Genomic DNA, 14,808 nt, shown 5'->3' with positions numbered 1-14,808 from the left:
AGACGATACTCCTTCTCATTACAATAGGAAGCCCTTGTAGAATGTGTGTGTCTATCTGACTGGTGTTGGTTAGAGCTGATGATGTGAAGTTACTTGTTTATACTTTGCATGGCTCTCACCCCGAAGTCTGCCCCCTCTGTCGCGCCTTGACAGACAAGACCTTGACCTCACTAGGAATTCTCTCGCCTTACTCCAGCTTCATCACATTCGCAGACTCGGGCCTGTTAGGGTACCTTCGCTTGCCACAGAGAAATTGTTTACGAATTTCTTCCTCTCGGTAAGGGCCGAGATTCAAATACCAGATCTCCCAGGATAGTTACCTTCTCGTCTTGGAGATTCAACAATCGCGACTCCTTACAAACCCAGCTTGAATGGTTTACGTACTGTACAAATTCAGATGTGACCGATTTTTGCATGTTTGCTGTAAACATATACTGTACACGGTTGCAGTCTAACGGATGCTTACATGGTACTTTTGTGTGTGCGTGGTTCTTCAGTTTGTGTTCAGCAGGAAAGTAACTTGTTTACTCAGCAGTATTAATGGCTGGACGTGTAATTTCTCCTTGCCGTGTAAGTATTATCATACTTTGAGACGGGTGAAGTTGGACTAATTTCACTTTTATGCAGCCAAACAAAGCTTAACAAAGGGCACTTACCTACAGATGCAATAAAGTCATAAACATAGATTTTGCATCAGCTGGTTTCTGAATCAAGATATGAATTAGATGTATCAGGAGCAAATTGATTGCCCTCCTTGTGCAGTGAAGCCAGAATTGGTGGCAGAACTGGTGATGTAGGCTTCACAATTTTCAAGGATGTCCCAATTCCCCACAGTTTCAGACTATTCAGTTATAATAGATTACCTGCCCTCTTTGAAAGCAGGCCAATCTTGGGCTCTCTGTTCCAGGCACAACCATTACTGTAACCCATACCATAGAGATCAAGTTTGATTGTTACTTACAGGAGAGTCGTAAACTGAATTTTAACCTACAGGGAAGGAAAAAGCAACCAAAGGTAAGCTGAAAGTTGAATATGCGATGAGGAGTGACATATTCACCAAGAGTTGGATACATTTCTTTGTTGTTCTCAACAGCTTTATGATGATGCACACCTGCAACAAGCTATTCACCAATCTTTCTATCTAGCAGCTCATAAATTAGAAGGCTACCTAATGTGCAAAATCTACCTCATGGATGCACAGTCAGTCTCCTTGACAATCACCTAACTTGCTTGGCAGGAATTATGCACCACATGATTCTCTGACTAAAATTTGAAGCTCCACAGTGACAAACTGGCTGAGGGTATCGAGACAGTTTCTAGAATTCCAGAGGTTCTGAGCATATGATTCACAAAAAACAGCTTCCACATGCTAATGCCCATCTGATCCATAAAATGGGACCTAAAAAACTTCCAAAACAAAGAGTTCACTATAAATAAATAGAAGATTAGACGTTTCACTTTTCAATTAAGACTCAGTAGACTAATTTTCCTGATTACAGATACATGAACAAACCATGATACTAGTGGCAATGCTTGTCAAAATAAAACCTCATCTCCTACATGCCACCAAAATTGTTAGCATGCATCAAACAGGCACCTGCATCTGATAAAATCCAGCAATTTTTCTAACAAGTTCAATAATTGGGAATGCTAAAAAGAACAGGTAGTACAACACCAGTAACTCTCTGGTTGGAGAAAAGCTTGCTCCGTATCCTGATTGTCATATTTGTATCTTGATGGGAAATGGAAAGGAACACTCAGGCAGAAAAAGATAGATACGCACAAGCATTCAAGAACTACACAAATTGAAAAGCACCTTTGTAGAACCAAAGGGGATATCAAGTGGACCAAGCGGCAATAGTCAGTCCTCTTCACTCTATCAGAACGGAGTATGCCTCATCTGCAATCCTGCAAGGGGGCCATCCTCACCAAGGTTGGAGAAGCATCTGCAGTTACACACACAATGAGGTCATCATACTAATTGAGAGCTTCCATGCGGTATAGCAATGTCCTCGAAAAACCGACTTGTGAGTAAATTTCGGCCAAGTAGATTGCCCATTTTACCGGTATGCCTACTCAGTATCATTGAAAGAGATCTTTTTAGAAAAATCACAAATTATAGCAATTTCATGTTCTTTCAACAGAAATGGACGTTTGAAATTTTCAACAGAAATGGACGTTTGAAAACTTGGTTTTCTCCATTTTCACTGTACACCATGAAGCTTTTCTGATAACGTAAAAGCAAGTTTGAACTCTGTTGTCAAAATCCTGAAATCATCGAATGTCTCCGTTAATTGAGAAAGGTAAGTTGATCCAAGCCGAAACTCGAATCCTTTCTCGTTTCTGTACCTTAAACCTGGTTGATCAAGCTGCTCTAAAGTGGAAACATCGAAAATGCCGGACCGCCATAAGGCTGAGCAGAACAGGCTGACCAGAAAGACAGCAAGAAGCTTTCCCAGATGATCTTAAGACCAATGTCCAATAAAAAAATTCTTATCAATCTCCCTCTCACATGTCCTTCCCGTTGAACAAGAAACCAAACCTTAGAGTTTACACAACAATATCCGAGAGAACGAGTTCACACCAGCTTTCAAGCGGATACCACGGCTGGAAGTGAAGTAGGATGGCTCAAATCCATGTCTTCTACACAGTGCCATCCATCATACTGATCTACGACGATGCGCTCCATCTATTGTGAGCCGAAATATGCTGTACGCAAATTGAAGTTGAGGGTAGGGCTTGGAAAGAGAGAGCTGGGAGAATCGGCAACAACCATGGGCTACGAGAGAATTCTGATGAAGAGGCGGAACAGAAGGCGTTCACTCTCAGCGGACAGCCGGGGAGACGACGCCTCCCACCCATGTTCTCTAACGATCATCAACAACCGAGCGTGTAATATGCTTAATTCAACATATTTTTTATTCCTATATTTTACCATTAAACAATACTTCTTTTAAAAAATAGGTTGAATAAGCATCTGTTATAAATTTTCATAAATTCCTCATTAAAAAAATCATAGTAATTATTCTAGTATGTTTGTGTGTGTGTGTGTATATATATATATATATATAATTTTAAAGTATATTATCTCATGAATTTTAAAACATGAAAAATATTTTTTTGTACTCACTTAATTGAATATATATCTAAGAAATTATTAAATTGACACACCATTGTGCTAAGTTGACCCATCAAGATGATGGGCAGTGTGTAATGAGGTGGATCAGAGGAATGTGTGCCCACTTTCATTTGTTTGTGATTGTGCTTTGGGAGTTTGCCATGATGGAGGTATTTCATGGGCTCTACTTTTGTATCTTTGCTTGATTTGTGAAAGAGTGCTAGATCCCTCATGTGTGATTCTTCTTTAGATGGATCAATTTTGGAGAAAGGTGGGTTGATTATAATTTATTTAAATTTTAATGTTTGAATATAAGTATAATTTTTTTTGCAATTAAATAAAATATTTTACATATCTAAAGTATGGCTTTAGACATAAACAAAAAAGATATTTTAAAAAACCATAAAAAATGAATCAAATTAATGATGTTTATTTCTTACAATCTCTATTTTTGTTTTTGAGATTTTTAACTTATGTGGATACATAGTACAAATTTATACTATAATATATTTCAATTTTTTTTTAAATCATATGTAGTAAAAATAAAAATAAGGTATGGTAGTTATATTACTAAAAATATTAAGTCTTGATAACTATTTTAAAAAGTATACAAAATCAGTGGAAATACCTCCATCATGGCAAACTCTCAAAGCACTTTTTAAAAAAACTTTTATCTTTTTTTAAAGGTTTATTACATAGAATTAGTAATTAAAAAATAAAATACCAATAAAATCTAAACTTTTTAAACAAATAATGCATATTCTTTAGTAAAGTATGATTTTTTTAAAAATATTTAATACAAAGATTTACTTTGGTTCTTATTTTGAAAGTTGTCTTGAATAATTATATGCAAATAAACTTGATACATTTTTAATATTAGTTCTTTGTACTTTAAAAAGAAAATTTAATAATACCATTAACTATACCATAATTTAATCAATAATTTATTGAAATAATATAGACATAAGTTGGTCAAAAGGTTAAATATTTATATTAAGAATATTAAGACTTGAAGTTAATAATGGACTTCAAGAGGTTCAATAAATAAATAAATAAATAAATACATTAAGAATATTAAGACTTGAAGTTAATAATAGACTTCAAGAGGTTCAATACAAAAAAATATTTACATTAGATATATTTTTAATATCAAGTTCTTTGAATTCAATGACTACCACACACATTGGTGGAAATTGTAATATATCTGATTTGGAAACTAGTCTAGTGTACATATTTTATGTTAAACTACTCACTATATTGTCATCTTATGTAAATGCAATAATCAAAATACAAATTATTAGTTTTGAATGATTATAAAAAATCACTCTTTATAAAGTTATTTAACCTACCTATTAAAAAAATTAGTTCTAAACAATTGTAAAAAATGACTCTTTTTTAGAAATAAATCTTAATTATTTTATAAATACTTTGTTATAACTATTACGATTAAGCTTTATTTGTAAATACTTTTTCATGATTATTATGATTAATATTTATTCAAATAAAATATTTGCATAAATAAATCTTAATCATTTTGCAAAATTATGATGAAATGTTTGCATTCATTTTATTTTATACTAATATAAAGTATAAGATTTATGGAAGAGATAAATAATGAGGATATATATGTATATATATATCTACACACAAAAAAAACATAAATATAAACTAGTCTTTTTTTTGATCAAAATTGTATTTCTTATTGAAAGACTAGTTAAATCATTAATAATTATTTGCAATCAATAACTTCAAAAAAAATTTAAAAAGTAAAAAAGAAAAAAGTCTATACAAATTATTTTTGAACTTGCTAGCAAAGGCTTTCAATAATAAGAATACAATATGGGGGTTCAAACATGGTCTTTTTGGGTGAAATTTTACCCATGAAGAGATCTCATGATATTTTAAAATATCACTTGATACCACCAAATCACCCAGCTTGCAAGATGGTTGATTTTGAAATCCAAATATAAAAAGAGGGATGGGGTCAAATATCAAATATCATGTTGTTTGCCTTTATTCTCTTCCCTCTTTGACTCCATACCAAGGGGATATTAAAATTTGAATCATGGGGTAATAATGTTTGAACTGTGATGTTTTGGATTTGATATTTTAGATTTGATATTTTGAGTGATCTTGGAAATATAAGGTGCTGAATTCCAATTACTTGGTTTTGCAAAAGTGCCAGCCTCACAACGTCCCCTCTCCAAGTGAGTTCCCCCTGTGAGTGAGGCCTATTGAGTGGAAGTTTTCATTACAGTCATTGTACAAACATCTCCAAGTGAGTTCCCCATGTGAGTGAGGTCCACTGAGTGGAAGTTTTCATTACAGTTATTGTACAAACAACTCAATGACCTCGAAGGAAAATACCAGAGGAATTCTTGCAGCCTCTCCCTTGTAAACAACAGCAAATATTTTTCAGTGTGGGGTTTATCAGTCCAGATGGATTGTGCCAAAGGAATGCCTGCGTCTCCTTCTGCGCCTCCTGCGTCTCCTTCTAGCAGCACATTCTATTTCAGTAGGGACACAAGGAAGCAGTCCAGAGCCACTGAGCTAGTGGTGGATGCTTTATTTCCACCCAAAGTGTGGGCTTAACAATTCAGCTATTCTGAGTGCTTCCACAGCAGAGTCAGCTTGTTCAACTTGTCGGTTTTCTCAACATGTTCAGTAACAGCAAGTGCATGAATGTGGATGGTTGAGTTGTAATGGCAGTATGAATTTTTAAGCATTGTTTGCGACTGTGGGGGGGGGGGGGGGGGGGGGCTTCTGGGATTGTTGCCAGAGAAACAGTTGGGTTGCGTGATTCTTACGTGGGTGGATCGGATACTTTTTCGATGCCAAGTGTCTTCGCTTTTGCTCTTGAGGCAGTCACTGTTGCGGTTAAGGTCTAGCGCAGTTGGGAACCTTGCTGTGGACTTAGGTTTGGTGGAGGGCATTGTACAAGCTAGCGCAGGTTTTGCACAGGACGAAAGCTTCGAAACTTCGACCGTCCGAAGCGTGGAAGCTTCTTTTTAAGTGTCGGTAATCCTCGGTGAGATTTGGGTACTCCGGGACTGAACTTTTTTTAAAAAATGAAATAAAAGATTTCAAATTCTTTTGATTGGGGGCAACTTCCCTGACACAAGCGAGGAACCTCACATTGTGGTCATGTAGGGTAGCTGCTTTTTTTAAGCTTGCGTTGACAGCTAGCACTCCTCACGGAGATTTCCGACGGTCTGCTGTAGGAGGGGGGAGAGTGAGAGGAAGAGAGGGTTTAGAAGCAATTTGCTGAAGTGGTATCCGTGTGTCGAAGTCGAATGCTGCACTACCGGCTACTTGGTGCGTCCTCGTGTGATTGCGCAAGGAGGACTCTTAACAACAGTTCATCTTTGACTTTCTATGTTAGCTTATTGTGGGACTAGCTTGTCCTGGCTTTCACTCGCGTGTTGTCGCTGACGATTAAGCGAGGGCTGTTGAACTGAATGTTGTGGCGATGGTGGTGTATGATGTGCAGATTGCCGAGACAGTCACTTATTCTCATTTGCTACAGATTTTGCACTATCGATGACAAGGCATGGTTTAAGCATTCCAGAGTAGCCATAGCACAACAGTAACTAAGCGTTGCGAGCCAAAGTAGCAGGATCGGGCTCTAGCTCTCTTTAATCTGAGATTTCAAGTGCGTGTCTAGTTCATTGTTGTCAAAGGAGCTCTCCCATCGACAAGACATGGCTACGATTGGGCAGAATACGAAGTCCAAGTTCGTATTCAACTGGCGAGAGGAAGAAGCGAAACATGAGCCTGGATCGGCCTTCGAATTGACGGACAAAGTAGCCAACCAATTGTTCAAGTCGATTCCCGGATCCAGCATCTCAAACGTACCGAGGAGGACTTCCAAGGTCACTGTCGTAGGAGTCGGGAACGTGGGCATGGCGTGCGCTCAAACCATTCTAACACAGGACCTGTGCGACGAGCTTGCGCTTGTGGACGTGGTGGAGGAGAAGCTCAAGGGAGAGATGCTTGATCTCCAGCACGCGGCAGCATTTCTGCCTAGGTCTAAGATTTTGGCCGACACAGACTACAAGGTCACCGCCGACTCTGACATTTGTATTGTGACCGCAGGAGCCAGGCAGCGAGAGGGGGAATCACGCCTCGCTCTGGTGGAGAAGAACGTCTCCTTGTTTAAGAAGATCATTCCTCAGCTGGTGAAGCACAGCCCTGACACCATCCTCCTCATCATCTCCAATCCCGTGGACGCTCTTACGTACGTCGCTTACAAGCTGTCGGGCCTTCCTCCCAATCGCGTCATTGGATCCGGCACCAACCTCGATTCCTCTCGCTTTCGTTGGCTGTTGGCTGATCACCTGGACGTTAACGCCCAGAATGTGCACGGCTATATTGTGGGAGAGCACGGCGACAGCTCGGTCCCTCTTTGGTCCAGTGTTAGCGTGGGCGGTATCCCGATCATCTCCTATTTGAAGCAGAGGCACATCGACTACAACCCCGACACTCTCTCCGAGCTCCACAGGATAGTGGTGGATGGCGCCTATGAAGTAATCAAACTGAAGGGTTATACTTCCTGGGCGATCGGATACTCCGTTGCAAGTCTGGTGAAGAGCGTGCTGCGTGATCAGAGGCGGATCCATCCCGTGTCGGTGTGCTCTCAGGGATTCCATGGTATCAAAGACCAGGCCTACCTGAGCCTTCCTGCCGAGATTGGGCGCTCGGGGATCATCGGCGTCATGGACAGCCCCTTGACGGACGAGGAAAGGGAGCAACTTCAGAAGTCTGCGAAGACGATGGCGGAGATTCAGAAGAAGTTGGACATATAAGCTTTGAAAATTTTGCACAAATAACCAAACGATGATTATTGTAGCTTTTCAGATGTTACATTTCAGCTAGACTGTATGCATGTAAAAGTTGGACTAAAGGTGATGTTCCTCAGCTATAAGCCCCAAGTCTCCGTAGCTGAGGAACATCACCTTCAGCTATAATGTCTACGAAATATGTCGCTATAATCTTATAAATAGCATTTCAAATACTCACTAGTGATTGCAATGCTCATTATCATAGTTTGCAATTGCCGCTCTGGTGCTTGTATTTATGTAGTTGAGTTGCCCTAGTGTGATTATTGCAACCAACTAGCTCTATCGCGGAACCTAAAATAATGGAACAGCTGATGACTCACGCCCAGATTTTTGTCATTGCAAACACCTCGCACTGGTTAGCCTCAGGTTGTGTAGTTAACAGTATTAACCACCGTATGACTTGAATGGAGCAAGTCTACTCGTTGAAAGTGTCAAATTGCTGTCCACTGAGAAATAAAATGACGAACATTTAAGAAATGAGACTCATCTACACACATAGCATTTGGTTCTCGACACTAGGAGGTTGAGTGCACCCTCCTTCGTAAAACTTCGGGCAAGGGACCAAGTGGAACTCAGCTTGCTCAGAACCAGGATGAGGCAAGTAAAATCGCCCTAAGTTCGAGAACTGTCCGATGGAACTGAAGGTGGAGAAAATTTTGGCAGTACGGATTTGAAACCCTTGATCTATGTTTAGTTTAGCCAAAATTTCCCTGAAGTGTGAACCAATCCACCAAGTGAGCATTTGAGCATATGACAATGTAATAGCATAGTGGCAAAGCAATTAACACCATCACAAATTGCATCAGGGGCAAGGGTTATCACGCAATTTGAGGAAAGAAAATGTATGGACAGTCTATGACGTGACGACTGAACCAGATTCTAACAAGGTGTCCTCAGAGTAGAAATTTATCCGACTCCATCACAGGATCAATCACTCATTCATAATTCCATTCGAAGGGAGTAACTGAGCATGTTAACACACTTATCCACGTGCTACAAGGAAGTTGAGATCGTAAGCATGAAAAGACCTACAACATGAATAATCCCGGGGTATAAATCATCCTTCACAACCGAGCAACGACTTGGACTGCGCTTAACGTATGTTAGGTTGATCATGATACATGAACATACGGGATAAAGACATCAAACATATAGGTATCAATGGAAGCACATACATAAATCTGTTACAGGATCACAATCCCGCTTTAAAAACATAGAAGACCTAAAGACATGCGATGAAAGTGACTTACTGTCCCCATCGTCCAACTTCATCAGGAGCGCTTCTCTGTTCTGTATAAACCCTAAGGGCTACAAAGATCTCTACATGCATCGACTCTTGTTGCCACACCGCACTTCTCAGACCTCACTTCAACTTCTGTTCTGGAATCGCAAAAAGTCCTTGCCCTGCAGCTCCTCTAGGAGGAGAAAACCCTAGGAACTTCTGTAGATTGGAGCGAATGCTTACAGAGCAGAGAAAATACAAAAACACCATGGAGCAGTCGGTGGCATCGTCACCAGGTAATCCTCGATGTGACATCTTCTGGATGAGGGGAATAGGCGAGAATGGCAGTTTGGCAACAGCCTTGCCCTCAAAAAGGGACGACAGCAGCCCAAACACAACAAAAAGCACGAGCGCAACCACAGCCCCAGACTTGAACTTGGACAGCGACAAATCGCGGCTGGACTCTTTCAATGACAACTCGTACCGATCCATCTTCTTACTCTTAGATTTCTTAGCCGCAGCGATTGCCGACGCCGGCGTCTGGCTCTTCATCGTCTCTATCTTCTTGGAGGTGCGGTCTATGGTGGAGCGGAGCGACTTGTAGTTGGTGGTGCGGTAAATCAGCACCCAGCTAATACCCTCGCAGATGATGGCCGACACGACGGAGATGGCGACAATGAGCAAAGCATCTCCATAGCGTGCTGCCGCCATCGCTCGATACTCTCCCCCTAATAATTTCTCGATAAAACACTAATCTACGTTCCGACTCAGTCCACTTGGTGCGAGTCGAAAACCCTGTCACCGTCGCCGGATCTGTGTTTCCAGGCCAAGCTCCACTAAACTAATCGAACTTGGCGACCAATCTCATCGACCTTCGCGTTTGGGGTTTCGCTTTCCGTCGGTGTCTCAGGCCCGAAGACGACATCCCCGAGCTTGACAGGGGGCTAGAGAATTCCATTTCCCATTCTATTTCACGGCAGGAAAAAAGTAGCTTCCAACTTTTAAAGCTTTCACATTTTTATCTATGTTCCCATTCACATCCATCTCATTTTGATTTTTTGGGTCATCTTGAAACATTAATGTGTTTTTAGGGTCCAGAAAAGGGCACAATAACTGTAAGTTTTGACATTACAGTATTCGGATGAATAAGATATGCATGGTGTTCTTTGATTACCTTTCTTTTTTGATAATTTGGTTTCATTGATTTTTAATTTGGTGGAGAGTAATATTAATTGGCAATTTAAGTGTAAGTTGAGAATTCGATGACAAATATATTAACTTCAAAAACGAAAACTTAAAAATTAAATATTATATTCTTGTGTGTGTGTGTGTGTGTATATATCTATATATATATATATGTATATATTAAATATTTTTTATAATTGGATCGTGGAATAAATTAAGAAAATTAAGAAATAATTTGTTAAACTTATTGTTTGTTAAGTAATAAAATCAAATGACTTATGGTTGAGGTTTCACAGACCATATTTTCAGATTTACACAGAATAGACTGCAAAAAGATTTTTCATAAATACATATTGTCCAAACTTCTATAATATTGTTGTTCAAATTTGTACAAATAGCTTTAAGTATACTTTAGTTTATAAAAATATCTATCCTAATGTTTTGAAAGATGCTAACAACAAAGTCAGTATTTTCTAAGTTTTAAAATGAAGTTTTTACAAGAGTATCTCAAAGCTAAGATTGCATTAGTCATTAAAAAGTACTAAAAATTAACATTTGCACTAACTGGAATTTTTTTTTACTTTATAAAATTTATTAATTAGAACTTATTCATTAAATATTGGATTTAATCAGTGAATTAACAAAATTATTCATTGACCTAAATTTTTGTATAATTAATTAGAAAGAAGTATTTTTTTAATCATTACATTTAGGAATGAATCCTTAATATTTTAATTTAAAAAAAATATACATGTATATATTTGTATTGTTGTTTAATTAATTATTTTAAGCGAGAAAAGTATAATATACATATATATATATATATATATATATGAATATCTTATACATTAAAGACAATGATGTTTATATGTTTGTTTGTGTATATTTATCTTTAACAAAATACATTTTTTGGTATGTCTATTTAACCATTCACCGATTTGGCAATTATTTTGCGTATGAAAATTGTTCAAATCCCTTAATCAACCACCTTTCCTTTGTTATCCTCCACTTCAAAAAATTGTGAAATTTTAAATTGCCATAAACGTATCAGGTTAGCCTTGAAGAAAATTAAGGGACTTGAAAATTAAATAAAATATCTTCTTAATTAAAAAATAAAGGTCTACGTGTATATATATATATATATATATATATATACGTTCTTGTTTATCCAAAATATATCTCTCTTTATTACACCTCAACTACTTGGTTTTAAGAAAAGGAAGGCACTCCAAAGTGAACAACACACTCATCCGAAGTGGACAACACCTTTATCCCCCGAAACAACGTTCGGAGGCAAAGTGCTGAAGTGTTGGCCTCGTCGATGTCGCCGTGGTAAAGGCGGAGTTGCGCCGGAGGACGCCGTGGACTCGGGCTTCTCGTTCAGCTTCTCCTTCCCCTGTTCTATCTCGTAACATAGGTTTCAGGCTTTCGATTCGGGTTCCAGCTATGGTAACTGCAACACTTGCGCTATACCCTGCGCCTCCGCCATCATCACGACCACAGTTTCGTGTGCGGTGGCGAAGCACAGCATCATTAGGAAGTGGTTTTCCGCGACGGAATTTCGGAGGTAACGGGGGTAGTCTAGTGAGATTTAGGTCAGGTTCATGGAGTGGCGCTTGCCGAGCGCAAGTGCCGAATTCCGATGACATTGTGACGTCTCCTCTTGCTTTTGTTGCTGATCAACCTCAGGTACTCCATGTGTATCTCATTTCTTTCTGAGCTTTATGTTGCTTTTCGAGCGCTTCATCGACGATGATACAGGCTTTTCCTCAATTGATTCGCCTACCATGTTTGCGTTGTAGTTTCTAGCAAGAGTTTAGATTGTGTTTGTTTTACAGCTCAACCTTTGAATTTTCGTGTACACCTTGACCGGAGGGCTGATAGCTATGATTGTGCAACATTTTCAGGTGTTTTACTTTGCTGTCGCCAATGCTCAGTCTCTTATGTAAGTGCCAGTTGGCAGATTTTAGTATGTGATTCTTTTATTATTCTTCACAAATGATGACAATTTTGAGAATAAGTGTTTAGTCTATTGAAGTCGTCGTAATAATTGGATTTGTATTTTATCCAGGCTAGAGGGACCTCCATTGGAATCTGTTCTACAGCATGGAATAGAAAGAGCTGAAAGGTGAGTTTTCGTTTCAATAATGCACTAGTTTCTAATATAGAAAACCTGTTCATGATTGCAATCTATTGCCTGTAAAAGAAGAGAATGAGTCGGTCTCTAGAACTAGTACATGTACCTAAGACGTAATTCTATGTGGTAGAATCCCGAGGTTTACGATTGTGACGTGTTTGAGGGATTTCTTATATTCGTGAAGATTGAGGGAAATTGATAACACTAGTCAATTGGTAAACAGCCTCTTGTATTGAATGAATAGAATAAACGTGGAAATCCGGTTTTCGTGTTCACTGCTGAAAATCACATTTGAGGCTTAAATAGATGCAAGTCGAAACGACTGGCAAATCATTTTCAGTGCGGCTGAAACATATGGTCACATTTAGATTCATAAATTACTTCTCTTCCACGTGCCTTGTGTTTATGTATCATACCATTTTTATTGATTGTGCCTGCTAGAAGTGTTGTTCCATGACGTAATTGAAATCCTCTAAAATATCTACATTCTTTGATTTGTCAGGGCTAAAAGAGCTAGAGATGTGTGGCTCATTCTGGAACCTGCATTCTTAAGCGAACATCCTGGCTTAAAAACATTGAACGCGCAGCTCACAAAACCAACAGCCGCCATTCTATCAACAAATGCAGATTGGATGCTTTCATATGTTAAGAAAAGTCTTCCTATGGTAAGAAACATCCCCATACGGTGCGCTTACTGAAAAATGCAGGCATTTTCCATCTGCAATCATCGTGTGCACAGTAAGAGCCATTTTCACTTCAGTAATCTGAAATTATTATTGTTGTTTTTATCCTTGATTCAGGCAGTCATGGGCAAATTTACCTCTCCATCTGAAGCAGTCCCTGATCCGCTGAAATCAAATATAAGTGGAAATAATTCTGTCGTTAGCGGGGGTGGCGTATGGCACTGAGGTCTAAATGAGGTAATTTTGAGTATGCATGTCTTTCAACGCAAACGGCTCGGGGTTTTACAACTATGGTGGATAGTTTCCTGGAGGGGGTACTATGCCACAGGTTATTGTTCAGAGACTCTTGCTATAGTGCTTCAGTTGCTACATGTGGAGGCATTCTATGTGCAGTCTTTGCCTTCTAAAAACATGCGAACTAAATTTGCTGACACATCGCCCACAGCAACACTGTTAAAGGCGACTGATGGAGACGCAGGGGCCGCGGTTTCATACTTTCAAATCAATGTGAGTAAACCTGAAGTGAAAGGTGCAGCATCCTAGAGCCAGGCAGAGCCTTGTGATAACTCAGTTTTTCATATATCGAGCATAGGATTGTGAGGGTGCTTGCTAACTTTCTAACGTTTTCTTAAAAATTCTCGAGTTTAAACAGCATGGTGGAGTCGCATGCTCTTTGTCGAGGGCGTAGAATTTGAGGCTTTGAGGCTTTGCGGCCAGAGCGGTGTCATTTTGGTCCGGGACCTCCCTATCTGATGTGCAAGGTTATGACCTCTCTTGACACTGGTAATAGATTAAAAGGTGTTTTTTACATGCTCAATGACTCTTCATTTGGTGATGTTTCTTCTTCTGATTCCCAACTGATGCATAAACATCACTAAAATTGTTTCTTCTACGTGTGAAACCAGCGTATCCAGCTTCTATAAGGTGAATTTAGGACATTCTTCATATCAAATAATACAGTGAATCTTAACATGAGAAAATAATCTCAGTAGAAGAAACATATAGTCATGAAATGTTAAAGAATCTTATGGAAAACCATTGTATAAGCTGGTAAAGTTGAGGTTGTGGGCGTCCAAACTCTCATCAATAAACATGGTAATTTTGTAAGGTTCAGGAGTTATTAATTATGTGTAAGCAGCGATGCATTTTTTTTTTTTTTTTTTTTTTTATGTATATCCCTCTTAGACACAAATGTATGTTGATTTGACGTCTCTGTAATTGCTTTTGTTTATGTTTTTATTCATGATCAATACATTTTTTTATATGTGTAACATGTGTTGAACACAGAAACCATTTTGAAGACATCTATGACTTGTATTTAATTTATTTTTATTTTTAGAATGTGTCTTTTGATTTTTTTGTAAGTGAGATAATATTTTGAGGGTATTACTAATGTCACAATAGTTTTTGTTATTGTCACCACAACTTGTTGTTCATTTGACATACTTTTTTAGTTTATTTATTTATTTAATTTTTTTTTATCTCAATTTTTTTTTTGTTAGTATTTCAAATGTAACTATATATATATATATATATATATATATATATACATATATGTATATATAATTGAATTGCACATAAATTAAGGTAAATTTTAATAAATGATATAGTATATATACAAA

General features: G+C 38.3%; 3 protein-coding genes across 8 annotated transcripts; 2 read left to right on the top strand and 1 right to left on the bottom strand.

Annotated features, from left to right (window-relative positions):
• The first annotated feature begins 5,887 nt into the window (after positions 1–5,887).
• Positions 5,888–8,302, top strand: LOC112274255 (L-lactate dehydrogenase B). Of its 3 annotated transcripts, none has more exons than XM_073529870.2 (2): positions 5,888–6,136; positions 6,609–8,302. In XM_073529870.2, exon 2 carries the CDS (start codon positions 6,820–6,822, stop codon positions 7,921–7,923), a length of 1,104 nt encoding a protein of 367 aa, XP_073385971.1. In that variant the 5' UTR covers positions 5,888–6,136; positions 6,609–6,819; the 3' UTR covers positions 7,924–8,302. The 3 variants fall into 3 exon arrangements, with proteins under 3 accessions (XP_073385971.1, XP_024359344.1, XP_024359343.1); XM_024503576.3 differs by having other exon boundaries at positions 5,994–6,146; XM_024503575.3 differs by having other exon boundaries at positions 6,062–6,433.
• An 809-nt stretch (positions 8,303–9,111) lies between these two features.
• On the bottom strand, positions 9,112–10,124 carry LOC112274256 (uncharacterized). Its single transcript, XM_024503577.3, has one exon. The coding sequence runs from the start codon at positions 9,890–9,892 to the stop codon at positions 9,323–9,325; it is 570 nt and encodes a 189-aa protein (XP_024359345.1). The 5' UTR covers positions 9,893–10,124; the 3' UTR covers positions 9,112–9,322.
• A 1,522-nt stretch (positions 10,125–11,646) lies between these two features.
• On the top strand, positions 11,647–14,003 carry LOC112273903 (uncharacterized). Of its 4 annotated transcripts, XR_002967238.3 has the most exons (7): positions 11,649–12,055; positions 12,274–12,311; positions 12,438–12,494; positions 13,006–13,168; positions 13,304–13,423; positions 13,632–13,693; positions 13,839–14,003. XR_002967238.3 is itself a non-coding variant. In XM_090245786.1 (6 exons), the coding sequence occupies exons 1-5, from the start codon at positions 11,813–11,815 to the stop codon at positions 13,409–13,411; spliced, it is 609 nt and encodes a 202-aa protein (XP_090101912.1). In that variant the 5' UTR covers positions 11,647–11,812; the 3' UTR covers positions 13,412–13,423; positions 13,632–14,003. The 4 variants fall into 4 exon arrangements, 2 of the variants coding, with proteins under 2 accessions (XP_090101912.1, XP_073386105.1); XM_090245786.1 differs by having other exon boundaries at positions 11,647–12,055; positions 13,632–14,003; XR_016499757.1 differs by having other exon boundaries at positions 13,304–13,693.
• The last annotated feature ends 805 nt before the right edge of the window (positions 14,004–14,808 follow it).

Source organism: Physcomitrium patens, chromosome 21 (assembly GCF_059467195.1).
Source record: "Physcomitrium patens ecotype Gransden chromosome 21, ASM5946719v1, whole genome shotgun sequence".
Taxonomy (NCBI): domain Eukaryota; kingdom Viridiplantae; phylum Streptophyta; class Bryopsida; order Funariales; family Funariaceae; genus Physcomitrium; species Physcomitrium patens.
Note: the sequence above shows the minus strand (reverse complement) of the source record. Positions and strands in the feature narration are given on the sequence as shown.

What these genes read in the sequence shown, in the direction of transcription:
- LOC112274255 (XM_073529870.2), top strand. Translation starts at nt 6,820, where the DNA reads ATGGCTACGATTGGGCAGAATACGAAGTCCAAGTTCGTATTCAACTGG.
- LOC112273903 (XM_090245786.1), top strand. Translation starts at nt 11,813, where the DNA reads ATGGTAACTGCAACACTTGCGCTATACCCTGCGCCTCCGCCATCATCA. An exon ending in TTGTTGCTGATCAACCTCAG is followed by an intron (nt 12,056 to 12,273) that starts GTACTCCATGTG and finishes CAACATTTTCAG; the next exon opens with GTGTTTTACTTTGCTGTCGC. An exon ending in GCCAATGCTCAGTCTCTTAT is followed by an intron (nt 12,312 to 12,437) that starts GTAAGTGCCAGT and finishes TATTTTATCCAG; the next exon opens with GCTAGAGGGACCTCCATTGG.
- LOC112274256 (XM_024503577.3), bottom strand. Translation starts at nt 9,892, where the DNA reads ATGGCGGCAGCACGCTATGGAGATGCTTTGCTCATTGTCGCCATCTCC.